General features: G+C 33.0%; 2 protein-coding genes across 5 annotated transcripts; one reads left to right on the top strand and one right to left on the bottom strand.

Moving 5' to 3' along the window:
* The first annotated feature begins 416 nt into the window (after window positions 1-416).
* LOC123721265 (COP9 signalosome complex subunit 8) lies at window positions 417-4,551 on the top strand. The gene is made up of 5 exons (XM_045679490.1): window positions 417-612; window positions 700-770; window positions 1,146-1,327; window positions 2,231-2,481; window positions 4,475-4,551. Exons 1-4 carry the CDS (start codon window positions 550-552, stop codon window positions 2,479-2,481), a joined length of 567 nt encoding a protein of 188 aa, XP_045535446.1. The 5' UTR covers window positions 417-549; the 3' UTR covers window positions 4,475-4,551.
* Window positions 3,211-23,747, bottom strand: LOC106719987 (chitin synthase chs-2). Of its 4 annotated transcripts, none has more exons than XM_014514488.2 (23): window positions 23,582-23,747; window positions 16,475-16,581; window positions 11,625-11,869; window positions 11,188-11,354; window positions 10,785-11,112; window positions 10,315-10,514; window positions 9,901-10,219; window positions 9,607-9,827; window positions 9,256-9,523; window positions 8,779-9,041; window positions 8,445-8,655; window positions 8,169-8,369; window positions 7,829-8,055; window positions 7,587-7,754; window positions 7,130-7,435; window positions 6,810-7,051; window positions 6,478-6,634; window positions 6,231-6,383; window positions 5,721-5,897; window positions 4,462-4,629; window positions 4,138-4,381; window positions 3,871-4,016; window positions 3,212-3,584 (listed from the first exon to the last, which is right to left on the bottom strand). In XM_014514488.2, the coding sequence occupies exons 2-23, from the start codon at window positions 16,567-16,569 to the stop codon at window positions 3,390-3,392; spliced, it is 4,701 nt and encodes a 1,566-aa protein (XP_014369974.2). In that variant the 5' UTR covers window positions 16,570-16,581; window positions 23,582-23,747; the 3' UTR covers window positions 3,212-3,389. The 4 variants fall into 4 exon arrangements, with proteins under 4 accessions (XP_045535412.1, XP_014369974.2, XP_045535421.1 ...); XM_045679465.1 differs by lacking the exon at window positions 5,721-5,897 and adding an exon at window positions 5,370-5,546 and having other exon boundaries at window positions 3,213-3,584; window positions 23,565-23,746; XM_014514487.2 differs by lacking the exon at window positions 5,721-5,897 and adding an exon at window positions 5,370-5,546 and having other exon boundaries at window positions 3,213-3,584; window positions 23,582-23,746.
* Window positions 23,748-24,423: the final 676 nt, after the last annotated feature.

The following is a 24,423-nucleotide window of genomic DNA, read 5'->3' as shown; positions in this document are numbered from 1 at the left end:
TACTACTCCTCCATACATCTCTATCAGCCGTCATATCTGAATTTACCCCCTTTTTACGCATATCCTCTTTCACACAATCCATCCATACTTTCTTTGGTCTTCCTCTACCTTCATAGCCATCCACAGTCAATCTCATTACTTTTTTGTTTAAATGATTATCATCCCTCCGCATTACATGTCCAAACCACGCTAACGTAAACCACGATAAAATGTATCTACAATAAAATATTAAGTAATTACAAAAAGGTATGTGCAAAAGCCGATCTATAAATAAACAAAATGAAAATTGACGGTTGACGCTTGAAAGATACCAACTGTCATTCTACGAAAGACTAGGCAGTATGGTCGAAAGACTATAGCCTGCGCACTGGGCGAAAAAAAAAAAACCAACTGTCAATGTCACAGTTGTCAACGACATGACAGTGACATATTGAAATTTACAATTTTATGTTTTGTCGCTCTTGCTCAAGAAAAAGTGAAAACCAAAACAGAAAATCCACACATTTGAACATTTGACGAATAACTTTGGATAAAATCCGAAGACGATATATGTTAAACATGATTACCAATTTTGATAACCTTTGCAGTGAATTAGAAAAACAAGAGTTAGAGGTATTCAAATTAAGCTTTTTGAATGTGCTGATATTCCAGCAATGTCAGAATTATTAGATTTGTTTTTTATGTTTGTTATGTTTTCAGGCACCTAATGGAGTGGCTTCACCATCCACATATGCTCAGTTATTGGCCATTTATTTGTACCAAAATGATTTGTACGTATATTTTTCTTGATTGACATACTGATATGACTTATTCTTCTTCCAACCTAATATGTGTCCTCAATTTTCACGAATAATTAAGTTTATTATTATTATAAATGCAAAATTTTAGATGGATGGGGGACAAATGGGTGTTTGTTAGAAGGTATCTCCAGAACAGCTCAACCGATCTTGATGATATTTGGCACAGATGTAGAACATAGTGTGGAAGAACACATTGGCTAAATTTTAATTTTTCATTCCGTGCGGACAGAGTCGCTGACAACAGCTAGTTATAAATACATTTATACTAAATTACTCCATACTTACTGTACTAGGAGGTTGCAAATTTCTTATTTCTCACTTCAAATGGTTGCTTATATGTTTCAGATGCAATGCAAAATTCTTATGGAAGAGAATACCACCAAATATCATAAGCAGTAATCCAGAAATAGCTGCAATTTGGACTGTAGGTCAAAAGTTGTGGAAAAAAGATCTTGCCGGAACATATCAAGCACTTGCAATTTACAACTGGACTGAACCAATCTCTAATATCATTAGGGCACTTGAAGGTAAATTCTTATTATTTTATAAGTATTTGTAAAAAAAAAAATAACTAAGTAACTTAAAAAGTATTACAGTAGAAACTTTTCTTATATACTTCCGCAGGCCATAAATAAAATCTGTTTTATTTATGGCCTGCGGAAGTATGATCATGTCTCGGAGTACCGCAAACAACTTAAGTAGCTACCTATAAGGTTACGAAGAGACTGTCACATCCTTTCTACCTTATTCTCTATTCTATATTGCCCTTACTCACCTAGTTATCTTTGTGATCGTTTTAATTTTCTCGTGCCTGAAAACCAACCATCCAGGTCTAAAAATCTACTCTTTTAAAATATCCCTCACACACTTCCTCTCGCTTTGCCAACTCTTTTACTGTCCATGCTGTTACGCTGTGGAACTCTCTTCCGTCGTCCATACGAGAAAGTACATCGCTGCCATCCTTCAAAACAGGTCTAAAGAAACACTTTATATCACTTTAAGTTTTTGCTATTAAACAATATATATTTATATATTTTGTATGTATGTATATATTTATGTATGTATATGTGTAATATTTATTAAGTTTATTTTTTAAGACAATTATTATTTATGACAACTTGTACACACATTTACTTATTACCCATTAAACAACCTCTCTCTATATAATGGTTAGCTGTAAGAGAACTCTTTTAGAGTTAAGCTCTCCTGTACAACACTGCATTTCTTACTTAATGTCACAAAATAATATGTGAATGTACAAAGTTTAAAAATAAAATAAATAAATAAACTTTTTAATGAATCTTTGGTTCAAACAACATCTTGGGATGCATTGCAAATGAGATTGTGGACAATAAAATAATTATAGACCTATAGAATATTCATAACTTTTATTTAATAATACTTTAAAAGTTAATGTATGCTTTTTACAGAGAGAGTGCGTGAAAGAGCTCTCAATTTAATTGGCCGATCATACAGCTCAATCTCACATAATACCATGGTGTCCATGACGGGACTCAGCAATGAAGCGATTGCACAAATTTGCAAAGAACGCAAGTGGGAGATAAGTGAGGATGGAAGTACAATTAAACCGACACCACCAGTTCAACCAACTCCATTGCATACATCTAGTGAAGACCAACTTTTCAAGCTAACCGAATTTGTGTCTTTCTTGGAAAATTGAGTAAGAAAACAAGTTTACTTTAATATTATGTTTAAGAAATCATAACCGTAACTTCAATAATTTTCTGATTAGTGGCGGTTGTAGCATATAAACCAAGTTGCTTCCTGATCCATCTCTATACTTATTGACTGATAATGTTGTGATAAACTTGTTAGTACACAATATCTAACTGCTCACATTTTCAGCAAAATATTACAATATACTTGATTGAGGTATTTATATAAACAAGGCAGGCTTTTGGCTTATAAGCTAAAAATACTTTTTCTAGTTAGTAATAAGTTCCATCATAAATTAAATGTGGAGTGATTCACTTGTAGCAACCTTTTTTACACATATTAAATGTTAACTTTTAGGTATGTCAATAAATATGATAAAGCATTTGTTTTTATTATTCCTGTCTTTTAAAACTTAGTATGTTTTCTAATAAAATAAATCGGCTGTTGTAAGTGGATTCAGTTATGATGGCTATTTAGAAAACTGCACTTTACTTAGTTTTATATAACCAGAATTGCTTTGTTAGATTTGTAGAAAAATGGAAAATGAAACAAGTTAATTTAAAAAAGATGTTTTAATTTCTTACATAAATACAATATAAAATGTAAAAGTAATTGGCAGTGTCAAAATATACAAAATCTTATGATTAATATTGAGTAGTACCATCGTATTCATTATTGGGAGTCAACAATAAAGTATTGACAATTTAGATAAATATGTAAAGTTATAAAAAAAATTCTCACAAGCTATTCTACAATTCAATGTTTATTCAAAGAACTTTATTGAGTCATAAATCAGGAATCGAAACCTTTTTACAAAATTAGTATCTACAAATTCTTAATTCTAAATTCTTCAATCAACCATCCTTTGTCGAACAATTTGGCAACTTACGAATTGATTAAAATTTCAATAATCTAATATCTACCCTGGAAAGTGACTTGGTTTTGTCTTGGTTGTAATCTCATAGAGTTGATATCATCGTCATCGCCCAGCGATGTCTCGTACGCGCGGTTTATTTGACCTCCATTAGGTTCGGCGAATACGTCTTTCACAGATATGTTCGCAGTCGATGTACGATGGCGGGGCGCAGCACCATGGTTATTATTCAGCTGAGAAAAAAATGATAGTACGTAAATAATGTGATCACGAAATATAATGTGTCATTGAACTGTACTTAGAGTTATACCTACTAGGCATTTACTTTCTATGTTTTAATGGTTTCATGAACCACCACAGACACTATTTTGAAACTGGCAGCATAACAATTTTTTAATTTGAAACTAATTGTAACTTAATAATGTAACTATTTTCAATGCTCATCACATTTCATACAAGTAGGCTTTAAATATAAGTGGTTTTTTTTTTTTCAAAATAAATTATATATAAAATAATTACCATGCCAGTAACACCATATTCGTTATTCGCACCAAGCGTCTGCATTTGTGATTTCCTTCGTTCTGCCATCACAGAGTTTCTTCTTGTTTCCAATGCTTTCAGAGTTTCTCTACGTAAAGTCATCTTGCGATTTAATACTGGGGTACCTGGAATTGCATTGTCAATTATATCAATCATAGTAAAAAAAAGTACTCCGGTAATCTTTTCTTCAATCTATTACCATACTGTTTTACTCTACATATATCGAAGTAAGAAGAAGAAATTTACCTGGTCCTTCATTGGCATTCATATTGAAGAAACGTTTCTTGAAGGCGACATCTAGCGTTCCTATGTTTCTCTTCTTTTGCCGCGCTTTCTCTAAATTGTGTATAGTCTTTCTTCGTCCCACATTCTGTGGCCCTGATCCAGAATCATTTTCATAATCATCGTCAAGGCCATTTAGTTTCTGCAAGTCTTTAACTATTGCTATGGCATTCTTGTCCAATAACGCATCTTGTGACAGGTCTTCAGACTAAGGATATAAAAAGGAGATTCATATTTCCATAATTAAAGTTCCAAAGTAAATCATTACGCTGTGAATAAACAATTTACCTTCTTGGTGCAGAACCAGTTTAGTTCCGTGGACGCCAAGATGTGTGAAATGGTTCCAAATCGATGGAACAACATAGCAGTGAATTGAATAACCAAAATCAAAGCGAAGAAAAACACGAAAACCAAACCTATGGGTTCCAATTGCAAATACTCTTTCGAAATGAGCACCTGAAAATTTGGAAATAAAGTTTAAATGTACCATCTTTACTGTTTTTTTTTTTTTTTTTGCAAAATTAAAAAGCTTTCAAAGTATGCATAAAATAGCCATTAAATTAATGCTCAACACAACAACAGCAATTTCGAAACATTCCTTGATGTAGAACGTGGTAAAATGAACAAATAATGTGATCGTGAATATGAATACAGTAAAACACATAATGATGTGCGAGATTTATATTTATGACAGTGATTTCATAATAGTGACCGAATGGCTCAAAATGATATTTTATATAGTATTAAAGAAAAATTAAAGACAGTTATGTTAAACAAATCACCACGTTCTTCGATAAAGATATATACAAGGAAAATCAATAACCATCGAACCAAGTTTAATAGAAAAGTCCACCACCTTAATAGACAGAAAAACAACTCCTCGGGGTATTGGGTAGAGTGCAAACAATGATAGGTACGAAAGGTAGAAACGAAAAAAAAACTCAAACATAAATTTAGAAACATGTCTTGTTTCTATCTTAATTATAGATAAAACTTTAGAAGGAAGGATTTCCAGGGCTAGGGGTTCAGGGCATATAATTAGATTATGTGTAGAACCGTTGTCGCCCAATTTTAGTCGTCGGTGTATAAATAAAAACTGGGACATCCATGCTGGTGCCATCCCAAAATAGACCGGTTAGAAGAAGGTCGTTAGACTTGTGAAGTGACACACACAACCGGGTAACATTTGGCTATACCTCGCCTGTATCCTCGATGTACGTAATATTTGTCTTTACTCCCAAAGGCCAAATCACGTGGAGTTGATCTTTGTTCAGTTGTAATAAAAATACTATCAATATGAATAAAGCATTGAACATTACAAATGCAAAAACTGACTTATTGCGAAGCTCTATCAAGTCACGTGCAATTCGTGCCTGTAAAATTACATAAAACAATAAAGATTAGCTGCATCAGCTTTCAAAGTTGACTGGGCACATGTTGCGACACATTAATAGCTTAGGATGAACTACTTTTTCTCTGTGTTATACAATGAGCCGTCCTCAGTCATCGTTGAAGGCCGATTGCCACGAAGTAGTTTCTCACGTTACCTCTTGTGAAACCTCATCATAAGTTATATTAGTTTTAACTCCAAAAGGCCACTTAAAGTGTAGGTTGTCCTTGTTCAGTTGTAGCAAAAATACAATGAGTACAAAAAGAGCATTGATCATAAAGAATGAAAACACTGAAGAGTCTCTCAATTCTTTCAGGTCTCTGGATATACGTGCCTAAAATTACGGGAAGGTGCAAATGTTTAAAAACTTTTAAAAATGTCTTTAATTACCTACAAAGATTTCAAATTTAAAATATTATGTTTGAACAAGCTTATCGGTACATGCAAACCTAATTTGTAACTTATTTAATGACGAATGAGTCAAAAACAATTTTAGTAAATTTTAATTCCGCATATACTTACCGCAAATTTCAGTCTCATCAAGATCAGATCTCAAGTCCTTTTATTAATTCCAATAAAATATTTTTCAAAAGATATCAACTCCATTTAAAGTCTTTTTAACTTGCATTAAAAAAACAATTAGCAATACATGCATATCAAAGCTTACCTGCTCCTCTTTATTTGCGTCAATGGGATACAAATATTTATCAATTAAATCTTTCCAAAATTGCGTTTCAGCTTGACTCAAAAAGTCAACTTCACCCTTCTTCAGATCGGGGTCTTCGATCCAGTATGGATTTATCAAATCATCTCTTCTTTCCTGTAACATAAAAAATACTGTAGTAACGTACTCAGTAGTCGACATACAAAATTATAGTCACTTTCCGACTACTATCTCTGTTTTTCTCTCTTACTCTAGGTGCGGTCGACATTGTATCCGCTTCAGATGATAGATCGTTGTCTTCTTCAGGCCCTTCTGCTAGTGGGTCTAGTTGATGATCACCAGCATTGCTTCCTCTTGGTCCTACAGATAATTTTCTTCCTCTATTTAATCCATGAGGATCCACAGTTCTGTAAAATTTATATTAATCTTATTTTTTAAAGTTAGATAAAATCATCGACCTAAAACCAAGTACAAAACGTATTTATCGGAATAGGTATCTAAATTAAAAACCCAATGCGAAAAATACAGTAATATAAAATAAAATTGTATTTTAATACTATGGAGGCTCGTAGTTAAACGTACCTTTCAATCGTATCTAGTTTCTTCTCTAATTTTTCAAGAGTAGAAGCAATATGCAGCAGTTGTACTTTCTCTTCGTTTCCTTTAGGATGTGTGCACAATAAACATTTGAACAATCCGGCAAATGAAAATTCAATTGAACCTTCTTCTTCATTGTTATTAACCCCTGGGAGGAAACCCAAGAGGGATTTTTGTTTAGCATTTTTCTTCGCTTCTTCGGCCTCTTTTTTCTCTTGTTCAATTTCCTTTAAAATTTATTATCATAGTATTAAGAAGAAAATCTAATTATGCTTAAAAAATAATACTATTACAAAAAATCTTACCTTTTTAGTTTTCTTCACTTGTACCTCACGAGTACCCCAGGATACGACGTTCAGATTAATGATTGAATACAAAATCAAAAGCAAGTACATAGAAGGTATAGATAGTAAGTAAATTATACCGGGTACAATACACCAAAACTCTTGTGGATGCAAACACGCTGCTATGAAAAATGAACTTGACAAGGATATCAAGAAGATAGCAGAAGGCGATCCTATACCGTCCTCGCCCAACTGTAGCGCTGTACCGACAATTACAGCCATCATTATCATCGCATATGCAGTCGAGAGGATTTGTGCCACCAATAACTAAAATATAAATAAAGCAAAGATCAATAATGTAAAAAAATTCAGTCATAAACCTCTTAGAAAGATGAGGTCTTTTTAAAAGGTAGGAACCAAATTGGTATTGCTAATAATCTGTTTTCATTCTTTGAATTAAAATTGTTTGTCTCTTTACCTGTATTTCGGATTTCATTGTGAAGCAAACGAACATAAATATGGCAATCGGGTATAAGTTGTATTCGAAAGATGTCCAGTTGTCGATTCTAAAAGCCGCCACGAAGGCACCCACCAACATAAGGAATATAGTGCCGGGGCCGAGGATAGTACCACCCATCAACATCATCTGTCAACCAAACAAATACATTTAAACTCAAAATTCTTACTAATTCTATTTCTTCCAAAACACTGTTTACTCACCTGATAAGCGATATAAGGAGTCGAAATGTTGTCGTTGATTTTAATGGTATGTTTGTAGTCAACTAGCAAGTCCATAATGTTGGCAATGGTCGATGGCACCCAGCGACGACGCTGGTTATAGAATTCGCTAAATCCTTCGGGACAATGGGTGTAGGCGTCCGAGGCAGCTGAATATTCCACACGATAACCACGTTGTAAAAGTAGCGTGCATAACCAACGATCTTCACCTGCGTAATTGGTTGATATAACAAAATTATAAACCAATTTTTAATGACAGTACTTTTAATGCAGCTTTATAGAAATAAAGTTCGACATTTGATTTAACTTGTATTGAAATTACCTTGATCGTATTGTACGTAATGCCGAGCTTCGTCAGAGCGCAAAGTGTATTTCTTCATAACGTTGTCGTCCATCAAAGCTTTTCCTCTGAAGAGTGAGAAGCATCCCGGACTACAGAGCACACATCCGATCATGTGTTCCGTGGCCTTTTGCAGCCAATGACCAATAGCGTATTCGAACATTTGGTACCACACCATCATGCCTAAAAATTTATTTACATAAAGACATAAATCTAGTTTTTATTTTTACTTTTAAAATTATATGTAAAATATTTTACCAGATCCAACAGGATGAATACGACCGCAAGCAGCACCCAGGTTTTTGTTCTTTTTCATCAAATCAATAAGCAAGCGTACAGCGTGAGGCTGGAAATCAATGTCCCCGTCCAATGTTAGCAAGAATGTGTTTTCGGCCATTACTTCTTTCCTATCCACGGATATCGGTAGTTCCATAAGACGGTGACCCAAGAGATAGTACATGTACATGACCTGAATATTAAAAAAAGTTTTATAAACACGCTTCGAAAAGCATTGTTAAGCTTAATACGACTATTCATAGTAGTTCTTATTTTGTTATGTTCATGAACAAACGATAATTATTTAATTTTATACCTGAGACCATCGCTTCCTGTGACGAATCTTAGCCTTGTCTTTCAAGTGACAAATCATTTTGGTCTTTCCTGGTAGCACCCAAGTCAAACGGCCTCCGTAAGGCGCGGGATACTTCTTCGGAGGTCGGATGCGAATAATCGTTTGGTGCACATTCGAAGCAGCTTCGTCGATCGTATCTATTAAGAGTTTGACGAATCGATTCACTTGTGAATCGTCGTCACTATGGTCAGATATTTCAAAGGCGTCATCCAAGAAGATATGGGCTAAAATATAAGTAACGTTTAGTCAGTTATTTTTATTGATAGAGTTGAATATGAACATTACGAATTGACTATTTTATACCATCGTTATTATTGTCTTTACGAATAACCATCTTCTCCTCACTCACGTGGGGTCGGTGCTCAAGGTGTTATAAACTTTAATGTTTTGGCTTAATTTAAAAAATTAAATTACAATATAAAAATTATTATATCTTACTTTCGAATTCATAGTAATCAGGATCAACAACACGTAGATATTTTTGAGCGACACGACGAGCACACTGATCCTCGTCTAAACGTAGAATAGACTTCAAGAACTCCATCATTTCATCTTTAGTTTCATGCCACATAGTAGCGCATGCATAGATTCTAGTAATTTGATCTGATGACTTAATAGTTCTAGGAGAAGATCCAGTATTATCAGTGTGAACAGATATCGTTTCATAATATTCGTCGCCTTTCTCTTTTTCTATTTCAGCCAGATCCTATAAAAGAAAAATTAAGTATAATAAATGATTGTCTCCGTTTAAAGTTATTATTATTTGTGATTAAGTTTCAATGCACCAACCTCTGTTTTAACATCCTTCTGGTCATCCCTCTTTCGATTAAGTGCCATGCTCTGATCGATGAGCAAGCCGTTATACATTGGTAGTATGAACAATTTTTCTGTAGATGCCAAACGTTCAGCTTTTGGAGTCCAAATATGAATCGTAATCCAGGTCTGCGAAAGTAACCATAGGAGCCACACCCATGCCATTTGTCTTGATATAAAATCACTCAGGGAGAATACTGTAAATAATTGGTTAAAATGAGCAAAAAAATCAAACGAGCAAATAAATGTTATTATTGAATTCCCACTTACCCGGTGGACTCTCGAAGAAGAGATAATCTGGCACAGTCCCATGGAAGAAGCAATTATCGCCGTTTCTTAAACCACAAGCGGCAATCAAGAAATTCACAACAAGCGGTATGACCAAGTTTATAGGGAATGCGTAACTGAATCCTTGTATGAGAATTTTACAAGCGAACTTTCCAAATATGTAGCAGAAGTATGCAGCAAATATTTGAATCAGCATAACGTAAAATGCGGACTTGTGCACCGCGGCCACCTCTACTGAATCTCCTGTTAAGGTAGCATTCACCAAATCAGGTATCGTAGTGCCGCCAAGTTGAAGTTGTATCTAAAAATAGATTAACGGTAACATAAAAAAATAAAGAAACATTGAAAGTAAAGGAGTTAACAAAATTCTTAAACATTTTCAAAACATGTAATTACCTCTTCAACAACAATATTATGTGGCCCAAAACCTGGATTAAATAGTTGGAAGAACATAGCGGGTTCGTCTCCATCCATCCATATGCAGAAGAGAATACACATGAGGAACAAAAGAATCTTCCAGAGTGACATAAACCTATATGTGTAATACCGTGAAGCGTTTAATTCTTCCTTCATCCTTCCTAGTATTTTTATTATGCCTGAAATAATAAAAAGAGAGTTGTAGCGTTTTAAAACCCTTAAAAAACCTCATTTAATGTTTATTTCTCATCGAGCTATTTCGGTACATTTACTAGTCTACTATTGAATAAGCATTTGAAAAAAAAATTAAGTAAATGTTAACTCAATTGTCAATTAAAAGAATTGACAATTGTGTTAACTTCCTCTTTTAAATTAAACACAATTACTCATGCATTTTTAGCCTTGGTTATACTTCTGTAATTGTTGTTATAAATCTTAGATAGTCTTACCGATAGGACTTTGTCTCGTCACATAGTTCTCCCACCATCCTAATGATATGCAGATTGAACAAATGGGTATCAGCCACAGCACTGGTTTGTTCTCCGAGATCGGCCACACGATGAAGCCGGTCACTTGCGCGACAATCGCTGCCATATCGACGATGACCTTTACGAATCGCTTCGAGTCACGATGGTTGCGCGACAGTAGCCCAAGGATTGCCGGGATGACACAGAGACAGTTCGTCAACATCGCCCCTTTGACCACATCGAGTTCCGGTAATACTATGAAAAATAATATACCCATACCTATCGTTTGTAGAGATTCCGCTAGGAATACCTGTAAAGAAAAATATTTAATAATTTAAACAAATTGGATATAATAATAGTTGCTGTTTAATGCACAGTTACATACCACTACAAATTGAACAGGTGAAGGTCTTTTGGAAGTTTTGAAAAAACATATCCTGATAGATCTTATAAATGTTCCTATTTCTGGTATGGCAAAGGCAGCGAATACTGCCCACATCCACGCGACTCGCTCCTCGTCCGGCAGGCTCACGATAAATTGCTTGTCTCTACCTGAAATCATAACCACCAACATGTATTAATTAAAGTACACATTTGAATTATTTCTTATTAGATGACTTGAAATATACTCTCTGGAACTCTAGTAGCGAACCGAAATTCCCGATTTTCTTTTTATAGGTGGGACACTGTACAAAAAAATATGTCAAAAGTACGAAACCACGCAACTTGAATGTCAAGAAAACAATCTCTTAAAACCAATTTTGATATGAAATGAGTTTATTTTAATATATGATATTTTAAAAACGTTTATAAGACTCATACCTAAATTTCTATTACAATAAGCGATCCGCCTATCCTTTTTCAGCTGCGACGTCATAAATAGCACGGTGCCTTTGGCTATAACACCGGACGCCAGCACCACTATGAAAGTGACCGCGTACGCCAACACTTTAAGCATCCGTACTGTGAACTCCAGCCATTTCTGCGTCTCCATAGATATACTGTCTTGCTTCGGTGGAAACTCCCTGAACACGTCCCATCCTTTCGTTTCTTGTACTGTTCTTTGACTGAAATTAAGAGAAAATATACGTTAATAACAATACAACAGAATTGATTTCCATTAAGTATGGAAAATATTTCCTAATAATCAGTTTAGTTAACAGTTAATTCCTGGAATAAAGATCTTTGACGCTTATACGATGTAATTATGTTATACGGGATTTAGGTGTGAATACTTATTGAGATTGTTCGTAATTATCTATGTGTTAAATATATTATCATATACGAACATCCACTTTGTACACGGAAGCAAGAGAAATGCGGTGATGCGAGAAAAACAACTTTCACGTGCATTACAGAGATATCAATTTATAATTCATACGACAATATCACATCGCAATTTCTACAAATGAAGGATAGATTAAAATTAAAAAGATTAAAGAAGTTGGGCACAGACAAGCAAATTTTTAGACCTAATATATAATCTCTATCCTGATATCAAATACGTAATTATTCTCTATACAATGATTACGACACGCACTTACAACTGGTATTGTGACAATGGTCCTTACGTAAGGTGGCCGGTATCAATCGTAACTCATTTAAGCATTACAAGCCCCCGCCTAACCATAGTTTGTCTGCATAACTTTGGATACTTAATTGTACAAGTTGTTTATGAAGTATTATATATCTTACTAAGTTATTCATACATTAGAAATCCACATATCCCAATGGATATGGTTGGCTCTTAATTTTACCCTGATTTTTTTGACAGCAGAAAAACATTGTTATTCCTGGGAATGAGAGACAATAAGTTTCTGTACAAATACTTCAGCAGTAAAAACCCTCGGTTAGACGAGTTCGTTTTAGGAACGACTAATTTAACAAGCTGATTCTGAAGGATTAGGTGTTATTTAATTCGTATCCCTCTTGGCAGTAGACAAAAGACATATTCGGATGTGTTTATATTATAAATCAAGAATTGCGTATTGGTAAAATACATTAATAAAAATACGTCCATGAAATATCTTTTTTCTTCGTTCTTCTTCGTTAACTGTTATGGAAAAGCGTAATAAAGATAGGTAGTACATATGATATTCCATTATGGACCGTGACAGTTATGTCTTACGCCGATTAACATTCATACGCCGTCCACTTCTGTTTCGCACATTAGAAAGTTATGAAATGATTCCGCTGCCACATACTTTATCTTTGCAATTATGTTCGCTTTGATTAATTTAAGAATGCATTTTCGAATTTTTTCCAAAATAAACACGAAAAACGGGTAATGTCATTTCTTTTGATGCCTTTGTTAATATATTTAACAGATAAAGAAATTATCTACTGTTAATAAATAAAAATAACTTCAAAAGAATGTCTCTACTTTTATAATTTCCCTACAATCTCTTTCTGGTTTAAAAAACCAAAGTAGACGGTTAATTTTGAAAATAATTCAGTATTGTATTTAAAAATACTACAATTACTACGGATTTTAGATTTAAAATTAAATACTTTACCTGTAAATGCTACAATAATGGAGAGTTCCAGTGCTATAAATCGAATTATTATTATTTGCGATATAAACTGGCTCCCCCAATTCTTGTCTCTCGTAATATATTTTACCATCTTGTTCACTCATGTTTAACACTTCACCATTTTACAAAAAAAAAATTAACTTAATTAACTAAAATAGTTTGTAGTTCTGATTACACTGGTTTTTTTAGAGGAAAAGAAAGTAATATAATGTTTTAGATTATGTCCTGCTCGTCCGATATTCCGTCAATAACTCATGGTTGTTTGTCGGCGTGCGCTGCGATCGCGTCAACCACTGGTAACTGCGGACACCCACTACTATACGCTATTGTTTTACAGCACTATACTTGAATATTAATAATTTTTGCAAATAAAAAATTTTTAATACATAATTTGATCGGGAAATTCGTATTCTATTTAATAAAATGTTTTCATTCATCAAAGGTTCCATTTGTTTGTACTCGTAGTTTGATAAATTGAGTTAGATTTATGAAAAGGTAGAGTCGTGTAAATATTGACAATGACATAATAATTATTCATTCAGTGTTATCAGTGTGATAATATTTTGCAATAGAATCAGTTATGACAATCTTGCAGTTTTCTCCGTTCTACGGCAGTGGTTTAGAAAAATTATCATTGTTTACTACTTAATTATCGTTATGAATTGTTGTAAAGAAATTAAATGTTTAGTAATACATTATTAAAATATGGATGGATGTTTTTGTTGGAAAGTATCTCCATAACGGCTCAAAGGATCTGGATGAAATTTGGCATGGAAGTAGAACATAGTCTAGAAGAACACATATGCTACTAATTAAGTTTTTAAAATTCCGCGTGGACGGAGTCGCTGTCAAAAGCTAGTATCTTAAAAATTTATTTAAACCAGTCTTCTCCGTTTGTAATACCACCAGCAATTATTTAAATCTAAATAGTAAAATTAAGTTTTTCCAGGTTTCAGTACATTTAAGATTGTTTTTTGTTAATTTGATTGATTAAATGTAAAATCGTTACTGCAAAATACCCAAATAAAATAATTAGTTTTATATTTAAAATACATTGCTGGTATTGTATAAATTAATAAAAACCTAACGTTTCTGAGATCGTAATGTACAATGATCATTGTATAACTTCGATTGTCTTTGTTCGAACAATATTGAAGCTCAATTGAATCGTTACAAGATTAATACAATACTAGTTTGGCCTTCTGCATATCACGATACTTACAGCGACACCTAGACTGCGTAAGTAAGCCTCAGGCTATTTCTTACTTTTGCCGTCATATTTTGTAACAATAGAACACGCTACATACACACGAAAATTTACGCAAGACTTGGCCTAATGAACTTTTTAGATTTGCGCTAACATTTTTACACCATTACCATCACTAATTGCCGTTATTTTTTTTAATTAAGTTTTGCATAGGCACTTGTAATCGTATTGTTATCATAGTAACATGACTAATTAAGCCAAGGGCCACGTCGGTCTAAGTTAATACCAAAAAAATATTATTTGTAATCTTTAGTGTTAGATAAAAACTGTTTTGGCGTTGATAGTCTAACTCTACTGAACATCTTTATCGTTACCAAAAAGTCTTTAGACATGTGCCCAGCCGCTGCTCTTGTAATATGTATAATAATTTAAATAAATGAAAAGAAACAAATAAATGCCGACGACTTTACATTATCAGATTTTATCTTTTTAAAATATTTATTTTAAAAAGATAAAATGTTTAAAAAGAAAAAAAGTTCATGTTTATTTAAACATGAACTTTTTCTGATGTATTCCGAACATTTCATTCAATAACGTTAGTATGCAAACCATAACTTCGAAATTGGGCCCAACGATCACGGTCAATGACCAAGTAACTCGGAAACTTTCAACATGCAAACAAAAGCACATCCATAAGTAAAATGTTTTAGCGCAGTTACTTACAGTAATAAGGTTGCGACATTATATTCAAAAATATATTACAAAGATGTTACGTTAGATAAAAAAAAAAAATAGACAAGATGGCGTGAACGCTACGCGGGTCAGACTCGTTGAAATCTTATATTCGTATCACGCTCGACCCCGCGCCGCGTTGCGCGGCATTTGGTTTGGAAGAACGCTTGGAAATGTTGGCCATTCTACTCTAGTATATTTATTCTAACAAAACTAAAATCTATGAAATTGATAGAATCTTCATTAACCTTTACATCCGATCCGATAAGGTTATAAAATAAATCAGTTTTGAAATTTGTTGTTATAGTGTTTGAATGCTATGATGAATGATTGCTACGGAAATACCGTAAATTGCAATTTATGTTCACATCTATTGCGTGAATCATTAATATGATTATTAAATGGCATCTTAAGTATACTTAAGCATGGCTGACTAACAGCCACTGTTTAGTTTAAGTTGCAAACAAGTGGGGCGCAAAAATGTAGCGCAGTCGATCGATCGAAAGTTGTGTCGTCAGAGTTGACAACCTTGGCATTTGAGCGGGTTCCGGGCCGCGCCGCGACTGATCGCCTGCGAACCGACCTCTAAGCTGCACACTAAATTCATGTGTTATTCTTTTTATTTGTACACAATCACGATTTAATGGCCATTATTGTTGGCGTGTTCCACGTAACGCCTAAAAACTGCTTGAATTCTATGTAGAAATTAAATAAAAAGTTATATTGTTAAAAAATCACAAGATCAAAGTGTTTTATTGTAACTTATTCGTCTCTTATGTAAGCACCATATAAAATTTAGCTTTTGAACAACTATTAAGCTTATGAATTTAAAATAAAATTAAGCATAAGAGTGACCAGCGCTTATTACATACTACTAGACTTGCAAGAACAAAGACCTCTCACTCGTTGCTACAAACTATGTAGGTATTGAGTTCTTAAATACCTACTTATTTTGTTTTGAAATAATATTTGTGCTTTTTGATGAAAATATTAGGTATTATAAAAAGACTCCATTTTCTCTTTCTTAATGTAAATATAATTTTCTTAGACGTGTTTAGAAAAGGTATAAGGAAATACGACATTTTTTATGAGATAAAAAGATGTTAACCGTGATAGAAATCATGTAGTTGTCAACATTTTTAATTTCCTGATTTGACTTTTAACCTATATATCTATGTAGTTACTTGATATATTTTTACCTGCCGCCATATATTTCGTTGGCGAGCGGGGTCAGCTCGTCGTCCGAGTTGTCGCTCGCCTCCTCTCGCCGCGACTTCCCTCCCGAAGTCGCCATTTTGAATTATTTCTGAAATAGTACAAAGCATTCGTTAGTAACGTTACGTACGACATATCTAACCGTCGGTCTCCATTGCTGAAACGTCTGTACAAAAGATATGTTCCCTCTATTTTTTATTTAATAAAATAACATAGTTGTATTGTATGTTTTGGCAATGAAAACCAACAATTAAAACAAATGTGACTGTAACGAATGGTGTAGGTTACTTTAAATATCTCTTACAACTATAAAAAAATAAAAACAGCTAAAAATAAACAACAACAGGAACAAAAATGACTTGACCATGCATGTCATTGACTAGATTACCGACACCAGTACTGCTGACATTGTTTAAAAATGCCAAAAAACAGGATAAAGGTTACGTAAATCTGTGAAACTAACGTATTTAGCATGTGTTGACGCGTAACAAAGGAATTGAACATTTGTTTGTAACTCTTCTCCCGGACCAATGAATCATTACAAGCTTTTCGCATTCCATACAATCCCTCGACCTTGCTGGTCGTTTATCTCTTGCACTCTCACAAAATGAGACGAACGTTCCATGTGAAACTAGACCTTCCATTTGGAAAAGGGGTCTGTTATTACTATAAACACGCGCTGAAATTTCAGTAAAAGCACATTATACATTTCGAAATCTTTCATGCAATTTATAATCAGTAATCATTACTAGTAATGTCATTAATAGACAGATAAGATAATTGTAACTATAAAGTTAATGCGCGCAATTATTCATGGTTTACCACAAAGTTCAATTACGGCTTTGTATATACAACCTTTCATTATATAACTTTCTTATTTAAATACATATGCACCCCATTCTTATATATAAGTACTCGTATTATTAGAATATACTTATCAATATTTCCTGTTCAAATAATGAATTGTAGTATGAAAATACTTCAGAAATTATCTTTGAGCGTATTAAATTCAGAATAACTGTGGGTTTTCACTCTCGAAATACCTGTATAACAACATATTGTCGTCCTTTTCACTCTGTTTGTAAACAATAGAGACAACAGTATGTTTTGATGCAAGTCTATCTGCAGTGAAAACTCAGATAAGTGAATCATATAGTAGAAACACAAAGTTTGGCGGAGGCGTAGGGCTGTCCGGCGTCGATGGCCGCAAGGTCAGCGACTCTCAACGAGCTTGCTGGACGCAGGGTTGTGCATTCGGCACACAACGAGACAAACCACAGTCGTGATTTGAATTATATTTATTTTATACAGTTATATAAATTGAGATAAATTTAAGTGAGCGTCAGTTGCTCTAGTGGATAGCCTTATACAGTCATTGTTTTGTGAAACATTATTGTATTTCGTGCGTTCCTTCTTATTACTGTAATTTACGTGATAGATTTTCGTATGACCAAATTATCTCTATTATAGTTTTATTTATGACTATTCTAGATAAAAAGGTTTTATTTTTTCTTATTTCTATTATCAATAACCATATCAAATGATATAATAATTGAATTAAATTAGGTTCCATTTAAAAAAGTTTAGCTGATATTTGCGTAAGTTTAAATCTTAAATCAGCATGTTAAAGTTAATGTAGTTACTTAGTCTCACTTTCACTGTTGACGGCCGTCAGCTGGTCCCCTCCCCTCGCACGCCTCAGCCTCCATTCCACCGCCACTACCCACTGCGCAACACTGCCTTACATTCTTTATTGCCTACTCCTAACTAAATATCTTTTAATACACTAACTTACGGCCGCAGTCCATCATTTAATGGTTACATACTATTTGCTCAGAAAGGTAATTGGTCGCCTTAGCGTTGATTTAATTTGAGAAATCTACAATCACAATGGCAACAGACTAGATACCAAGTATCATGTATGTAGTAGTGAAATCGTAGCTTTACGTAGATTTCATTAAAATAGATCTACATTAGGGGCTTCCTAAATTATTACTTAATGATTGAGTATGTCTGTTAGTTAAGTAAAATCGTAATATTGCAAACATACGTTACCCATTTCAAAAGTTGTTCTCTCTTCCGTCTACTATAACCCAACATTCTATATTTGGAAGCTAGAATTTTTCATCGAACATACATAAGTTAAGACCTCTTCCATACATAGAGAAGTTGTCAATATGTCTACACACAACCAACTTATTTAATGATTTTTTTGCAAGCACATTAATAATTAAGTTTCTATAAAAATAATCTCACAGCCATAGAAAATATCCAAAATTATACGCAAAAAATATATCGAACTCTGATTAATTAGGCAACAAACAAGTTTGAAAACATGTTGATTGCCTCTTTTATACTAAGTTATACTTTATGTCATATCCTTTAATATAATAATGTAGGAAATCAAATGCCTACCACTGAATATAAAAAATATTCTTAGTGGCATGTAACATTAATAGTTTTGTATTTTATACTAATATTTATTAGAATATTACATTGACGATTATCTTTTATTTTAATTTAAATTCCAATAAGATTATTAAATTCGTAAATGCGGTAAATATTAAAAGAACTCCACTTCGCTCTACTTATATTTAAAAACATTATGCTAAACGTTAAGTGATAAACTTTAAATAAATGTTTGTTTTATTAAGAATTGTACTATGAAAAGCAGGTTAGAAATCAAGTATACCATGTGCGTGAGTCGTGGTCGCGAAGACCGGCCTCGGCATTTCCGCTTAGAACAGTACCAATGAATTATAATAAGATGTCTTACACTGTAACGTTTTGACACACCCGTTATATAAATTTGTATTTTCGTACTGGTGATCACGATAGCCATGAAGATCCAACTTTAAATCTTAAGGACCAGAATTAAATGGCTTAAGGTTTTATGTAAAAACAACGTTGTTTAACAACATAAAGTATGTAACTCAATTAAATCTTTACCCCGAAAGCTTTATAGTTAACGAAATACCTATACATACATATTACATAGAAAAAAAGGATTGTTTTATTACCAGTTTTATTAATCTGCTTTCTAGAAATTTCGCTTCCACACGCCGTGATCTACTTACTGTTCTCAAAACATGTCTTAACAACATTTTGCTTTCTTTCCTTCATTACAAGAAAACTATAAAAATATACTAATTCGTTATTTTGAAAACCCGAATTCGATTTCTGTGCATGTACATTTAAAGGTGGGCAACGCATCTGCAATTGAGAATGTCTATGGGAAGCGGTCGCTTCGTTATTTCGGCGAATTCAAGTGGCAGCTTGCTCACCTTATAATAAAAAAATGTTCTGTGTACAACGATGGCTGTCTACAGCAAATACATTTGTCATCCTTATAATTTTATTTCATAAAAAGGAGATAACAATTTCTACATTGCAGGGAATAAAAGCAGAGTAGCAAAAAACATCTGACGTCCAATAATATTCGTTTAGATAAATTTAGCTCATAAACTTTAAAAATAAATACACTACTGGATTATTTTACAACAGACAGGTAACATAAGTAGAGTCTCCATTGAGGCAAGTGTAAGTATTACTTGCAAGTATGATATTACGACATCAATAGATCGTCAGATGCAGTCACGAGAAAATGTGTACTAAACAAAAGAGAAAGTAGGCCTCACTACGTCACTACTTCAACGAGATGCCGTACAAAGATACTACTGAAACTGATTCAAAATTGACTTTGCGGACAACATTGATAAATACTTGCACTATTTACGTATTAAAGATATTTAATGCTATTAGAAATATACATTTGTATAGTTCTCTTTATATGTGGGTTTCGACTACAGAAACACGTATCACCTCTCACAGTATCTAAACATAACAGAGACAATAATCTGTCATTGCAAGAATTATTACAGTCGTATTCACATGTACACTTAACAACTTGTTAGCTAAGTTAAAAAAAAACTTTTAGAAACAGTATATTATATCATATATACATATTACACTCTTTTCCTATCTAGTTTATTAGTTATAACAAATTATTTAAAAACATTTGTGTGATTTTCTCTGATGACGTCATATTACTAATATTATAAATGCGAATGTTAGGGTGGATGAATCGATGTTTTTTGAAGGTATCTACGGAACGGATCTTGATGAAATTTGGCAGATGTAGATCATAGTCTGGAAGAACATATAGACTACTTAGTATGTTTTTTTAATACCGCGCGGACAGAGTCGCGGGCGATAGCTAGTATAAAATAAATTTAACAATTGACTTATTTGTCATCAATGACAGCACATAAATATAATTTAATTGTAACCAGTTAGTGTCGTAATCACTAATGATCCGTCACTAAGCACCACGTCATCCGCTTTATAAGTCAGTTTGCAATAATTTATTGTTGCTCGGTAACATGTAGACGTTGATTTCTTTATTTTCGTTTCCTCTCCAATAACCTAAGCAAAATTGAGTCGTTACGAAAAAAAAAAAAATTTACTCGACTCGAAGTTTTTTTTTATTGCGTTTGTAACAAATCAACGAGTAGGTTGAGTGCAATATTTTATAATTTTAATTCTGCATCTATCACGATTTATTCTTAACAAACTTCGTAACATGTTACAAAAAAAAAGGAATATTCAAGCATGTTATTCAAATATTGACTAACATAATATTTATGATGATGCGAGTATGCGTTGAAGTCTTTTGTATGAAGAACCGCAACTTTTCTAACCGGTCTTCTGCTCACGATACACATTTACAAAAACACATTGTTATCTCTTTTATTTTAAAGTAAATGAGAGGGTTGGCAATATATTTTCACACTGGTGGTGGAATCTCGCATAAGAGAAACATGTTATGAACAGAAAACAGAGATGACGCATTCTCCAGAGTAAGAATTTTTTCCGTATTATTCATACTGAGAATATGCTAACCTTTTATTCTTTATTAAACTCATTTATCAAATAAGAAATCTTAACCTAACTTCTCAGTAAAAGTAATGCATCTTTTTAAATTTAAATTAACTGTTGCAATGTTAATCACATTCATTATTTTGCGAATATCATTGAAATATTCGAAATGTTTGAAAGTAGAGCATGCAAAATTTATTTTATAGGTAAATATTCCGTATCGAATCTTAATGTTACTGTTACGGTTAAAGTTGCAACAACTTTATTGCCCACCCACAGTTAAACATAGCTTATCAAAATCAAATTAGTGGAGCAGTTATAAATAACTACATATAACGACCTTCTTAATTTACTTAATCATTCGAATAAAAAATAAAGCAATTAAAGCAAGGGCTTATTATCAACATAGATATTTTTAGCCAAAAATAGTACATATATGTTATATCTGTGGTCGCAGACATTTAAAATTTAATTGAAACTGTAACGTGCTTTGTTTATTGACCAATGACTTAGCTAAGAGTATTTTTTTTTACTTTTAATACATCTTTGGAGGCGAAAATACCTTACATACATTGCTATATTTACAACATTTTGTGCTTTAAAGATTTACCACTAAACAAATACAAGAGTCAAATAACCGACACGGTTTTGTTGGATCAAGATGAAAATTCTTACCGTTATCGCAATAAAGTAAACGAATAAGTTAATGTGTTAATGCTTTTTAAATGTAACTATAAATAAAAAAAGTTCCTTTATTAATTAGATGTGACCATGTTTTAGTTTCGATGACTAAGTTGGATTAACGCGCTAACTGCACGGTCTGAAATCATAGCAGTTTTATGGTTTCATTTTGCGAAATAATATGAGAGGGACTTATTTTGCAAGTTTATGCATTGTTGAAGACATAAAAAAACTAATGAATTAAAGCACGAAGTATAAAATTTGAGGCCGTGGGTACAAATTCACAATTCAACCAATATATCAATAATAATTATAAAACAATGTTTATAATTACTAACCTTTGGCTTCAACTTCCGAAACATCCTGTATACCTATATTCATGAAGGTTTTGTTATTTATATCTTTCATTTTATATAAAAAACTAATATAACAATATCTTTTGTACAGGTGTAAAAACCCACGGCTGAATAACGACAAAACTCGATTGACTTTTGATTTTTTATAATACATTCATATAATAGAAACCAAACTAAACAAAGTTTATTCATAAGTAACGAGTGTGTAAGATACGCTTATAAAAATTACGTTAATTACAGCTACGGAAGTAACAAAATTGCTCTTGTTCGAAGTGAGAACGACCCTCTGCCGGAACCGGATGTGAGCGAGGTCTTAAGGCTCTCACAAACCTGAGCATACCATTCGGCTTTGTTAAAACAATTAAAAATATATTTTCCTTTAGTATGTCAAGACCAAATTATAATACTATTATGATAATTTAATTTATTCAATTTTAGCTATTTAAAGTAAATGATACTGTTAACTTAATGACTTAGGCAATTATTTATTAAGGAATGCGTTATACAACTTAATTATTAAATGATAAACAAGAAAGTAAAATAAATTCAAGGGCATCATTTTAAAAGATTTGAAAATATTAATACAAAATAGTTAAATTAGACAATTTTTATGGATTTATACAAATGACCTTTGACGACTGGTCAGGCTTAATTTTATTCGCGTTTAACTTATGAACATTTAACACGATTTGTTTTTAAAAAATAAAGTCATAGAACTTTTGAAACAAGATTATGATTGGCACTAAGACTTGAAGGTTCTACTACCTTGATCAGTCGTCTCGCGTAACACCTACATTCACTTTTGTTTGTTGCAATATAAATTCATATTATGCTCGTAAATACCAAAACATGTAAAAATATCACAAATTTCGTTTTCAACCTACTTAACCATTTAGTATTACTCTTGTGAGACGGATTTGAACTTTCGAAAGCGAAACGCAAGATAGAGTTAAAAAAAAATACATTTTTTTTCATTTTCTAAAAAGAACTAAATATACATATCATACTAACAAAAACCACATTCTAAATGCATAGTAGTTTTGTAATCTAATCAATATTTAAATTATTATTCGCAATAACCCTTGCATACTTTCGCACCACGCACTCTGGCCTCGCCGAAATAAAATGTCAAATCAAAAATAAAAAAATTAAATTTTACTTTAATATTTCGCTTACCTTCTTGTTGACGCCTATTCAAATCCTATATATTATATCACTTCACAATGTTCCTGTGGGTATGGGGCACTCGCGTTTGCGTTGCGTATGCGCATCGTGCGCGCGGTGCGGTCGCGAGAGTTGCCGCGCACTCACTGCCGCTCCACTCTGGCCGACAAGGGGCCGCGGTGACCTGTCACTTGGCCAACAATCTCTACTTCAATAGCCAGTAATCAGCAGCCTGTAGACAGCTCTATACTTGTGCTTTCGTTTGTTACTATGAGCTATGAAGCTATGAACTATGAGCTAGTTCGAGTCATTGTTTTCTGTATAATCTGTATTATATATTAAAGCTTACAAAGAACTTTTTGTAAGCTTCCATTAAGCTTTGGTCTACTAAAAACTTATTTTTCCAATTGTTTTTTTTTTCTTTTAACGTTAAAAGGGAAATTAATATTATGTAACGTGTAATAGATCACAACAGATACGTTTAAGTCATTACTATATATTTCACATTATTTGGGTTCTAACACATGTAGAGTATCATTTATTAATAACGTAGAAAACCTTTGACCTATTACAAACTTGTGACCTTTCAACGATTTATTTTCCATCTAAATCATTTTCGATCCTTATGTTGTCGAAAACAATTGTCTAACCAAATTCGTCATCGACATCACGACTCCATTCAAGGACAAATTCTACTTGAACGATGTTGAGAACAAAGTTTTATTTGGCAAGTTTTATTATTTTAAGCAAACTCCTATGTTATGACTTATCTTAAGATTTTGCGTAGTGCTTTAATTTTAACAAATCAGGTTTCACAAAATTTGTACGATTACAATTTCCAACATTTATATTAC

Source organism: Papilio machaon, chromosome 1, assembly GCF_912999745.1.
Source record: "Papilio machaon chromosome 1, ilPapMach1.1, whole genome shotgun sequence".
NCBI classification, from domain to species: domain Eukaryota; kingdom Metazoa; phylum Arthropoda; class Insecta; order Lepidoptera; family Papilionidae; genus Papilio; species Papilio machaon.
Note: the sequence above shows the minus strand (reverse complement) of the source record. Positions and strands in the feature narration are given on the sequence as shown.

Coding starts and splice junctions, on each gene's coding strand:
- LOC123721265 (XM_045679490.1), top strand. CDS start 550: ATGTTAAACATGATTACCAATTTTGATAACCTTTGCAGTGAATTAGAA. Junction 771..1,145: donor TATTTGTACCAAAATGATTT/GTACGTATATTT, acceptor TATATGTTTCAG/ATGCAATGCAAAATTCTTAT. Junction 1,328..2,230: donor TATCATTAGGGCACTTGAAG/GTAAATTCTTAT, acceptor TGCTTTTTACAG/AGAGAGTGCGTGAAAGAGCT.
- LOC106719987 (XM_045679456.1), bottom strand. CDS start 13,440: ATGAGTGAACAAGATGGTAAAATATATTACGAGAGACAAGAATTGGGG. Junction 7,052..7,129: donor AAGTGAAGAAAACTAAAAAG/GTAAGATTTTTT, acceptor TAAATTTTAAAG/GAAATTGAACAAGAGAAAAA. Junction 4,382..4,461: donor ACTGGTTCTGCACCAAGAAG/GTAAATTGTTTA, acceptor TTATATCCTTAG/TCTGAAGACCTGTCACAAGA.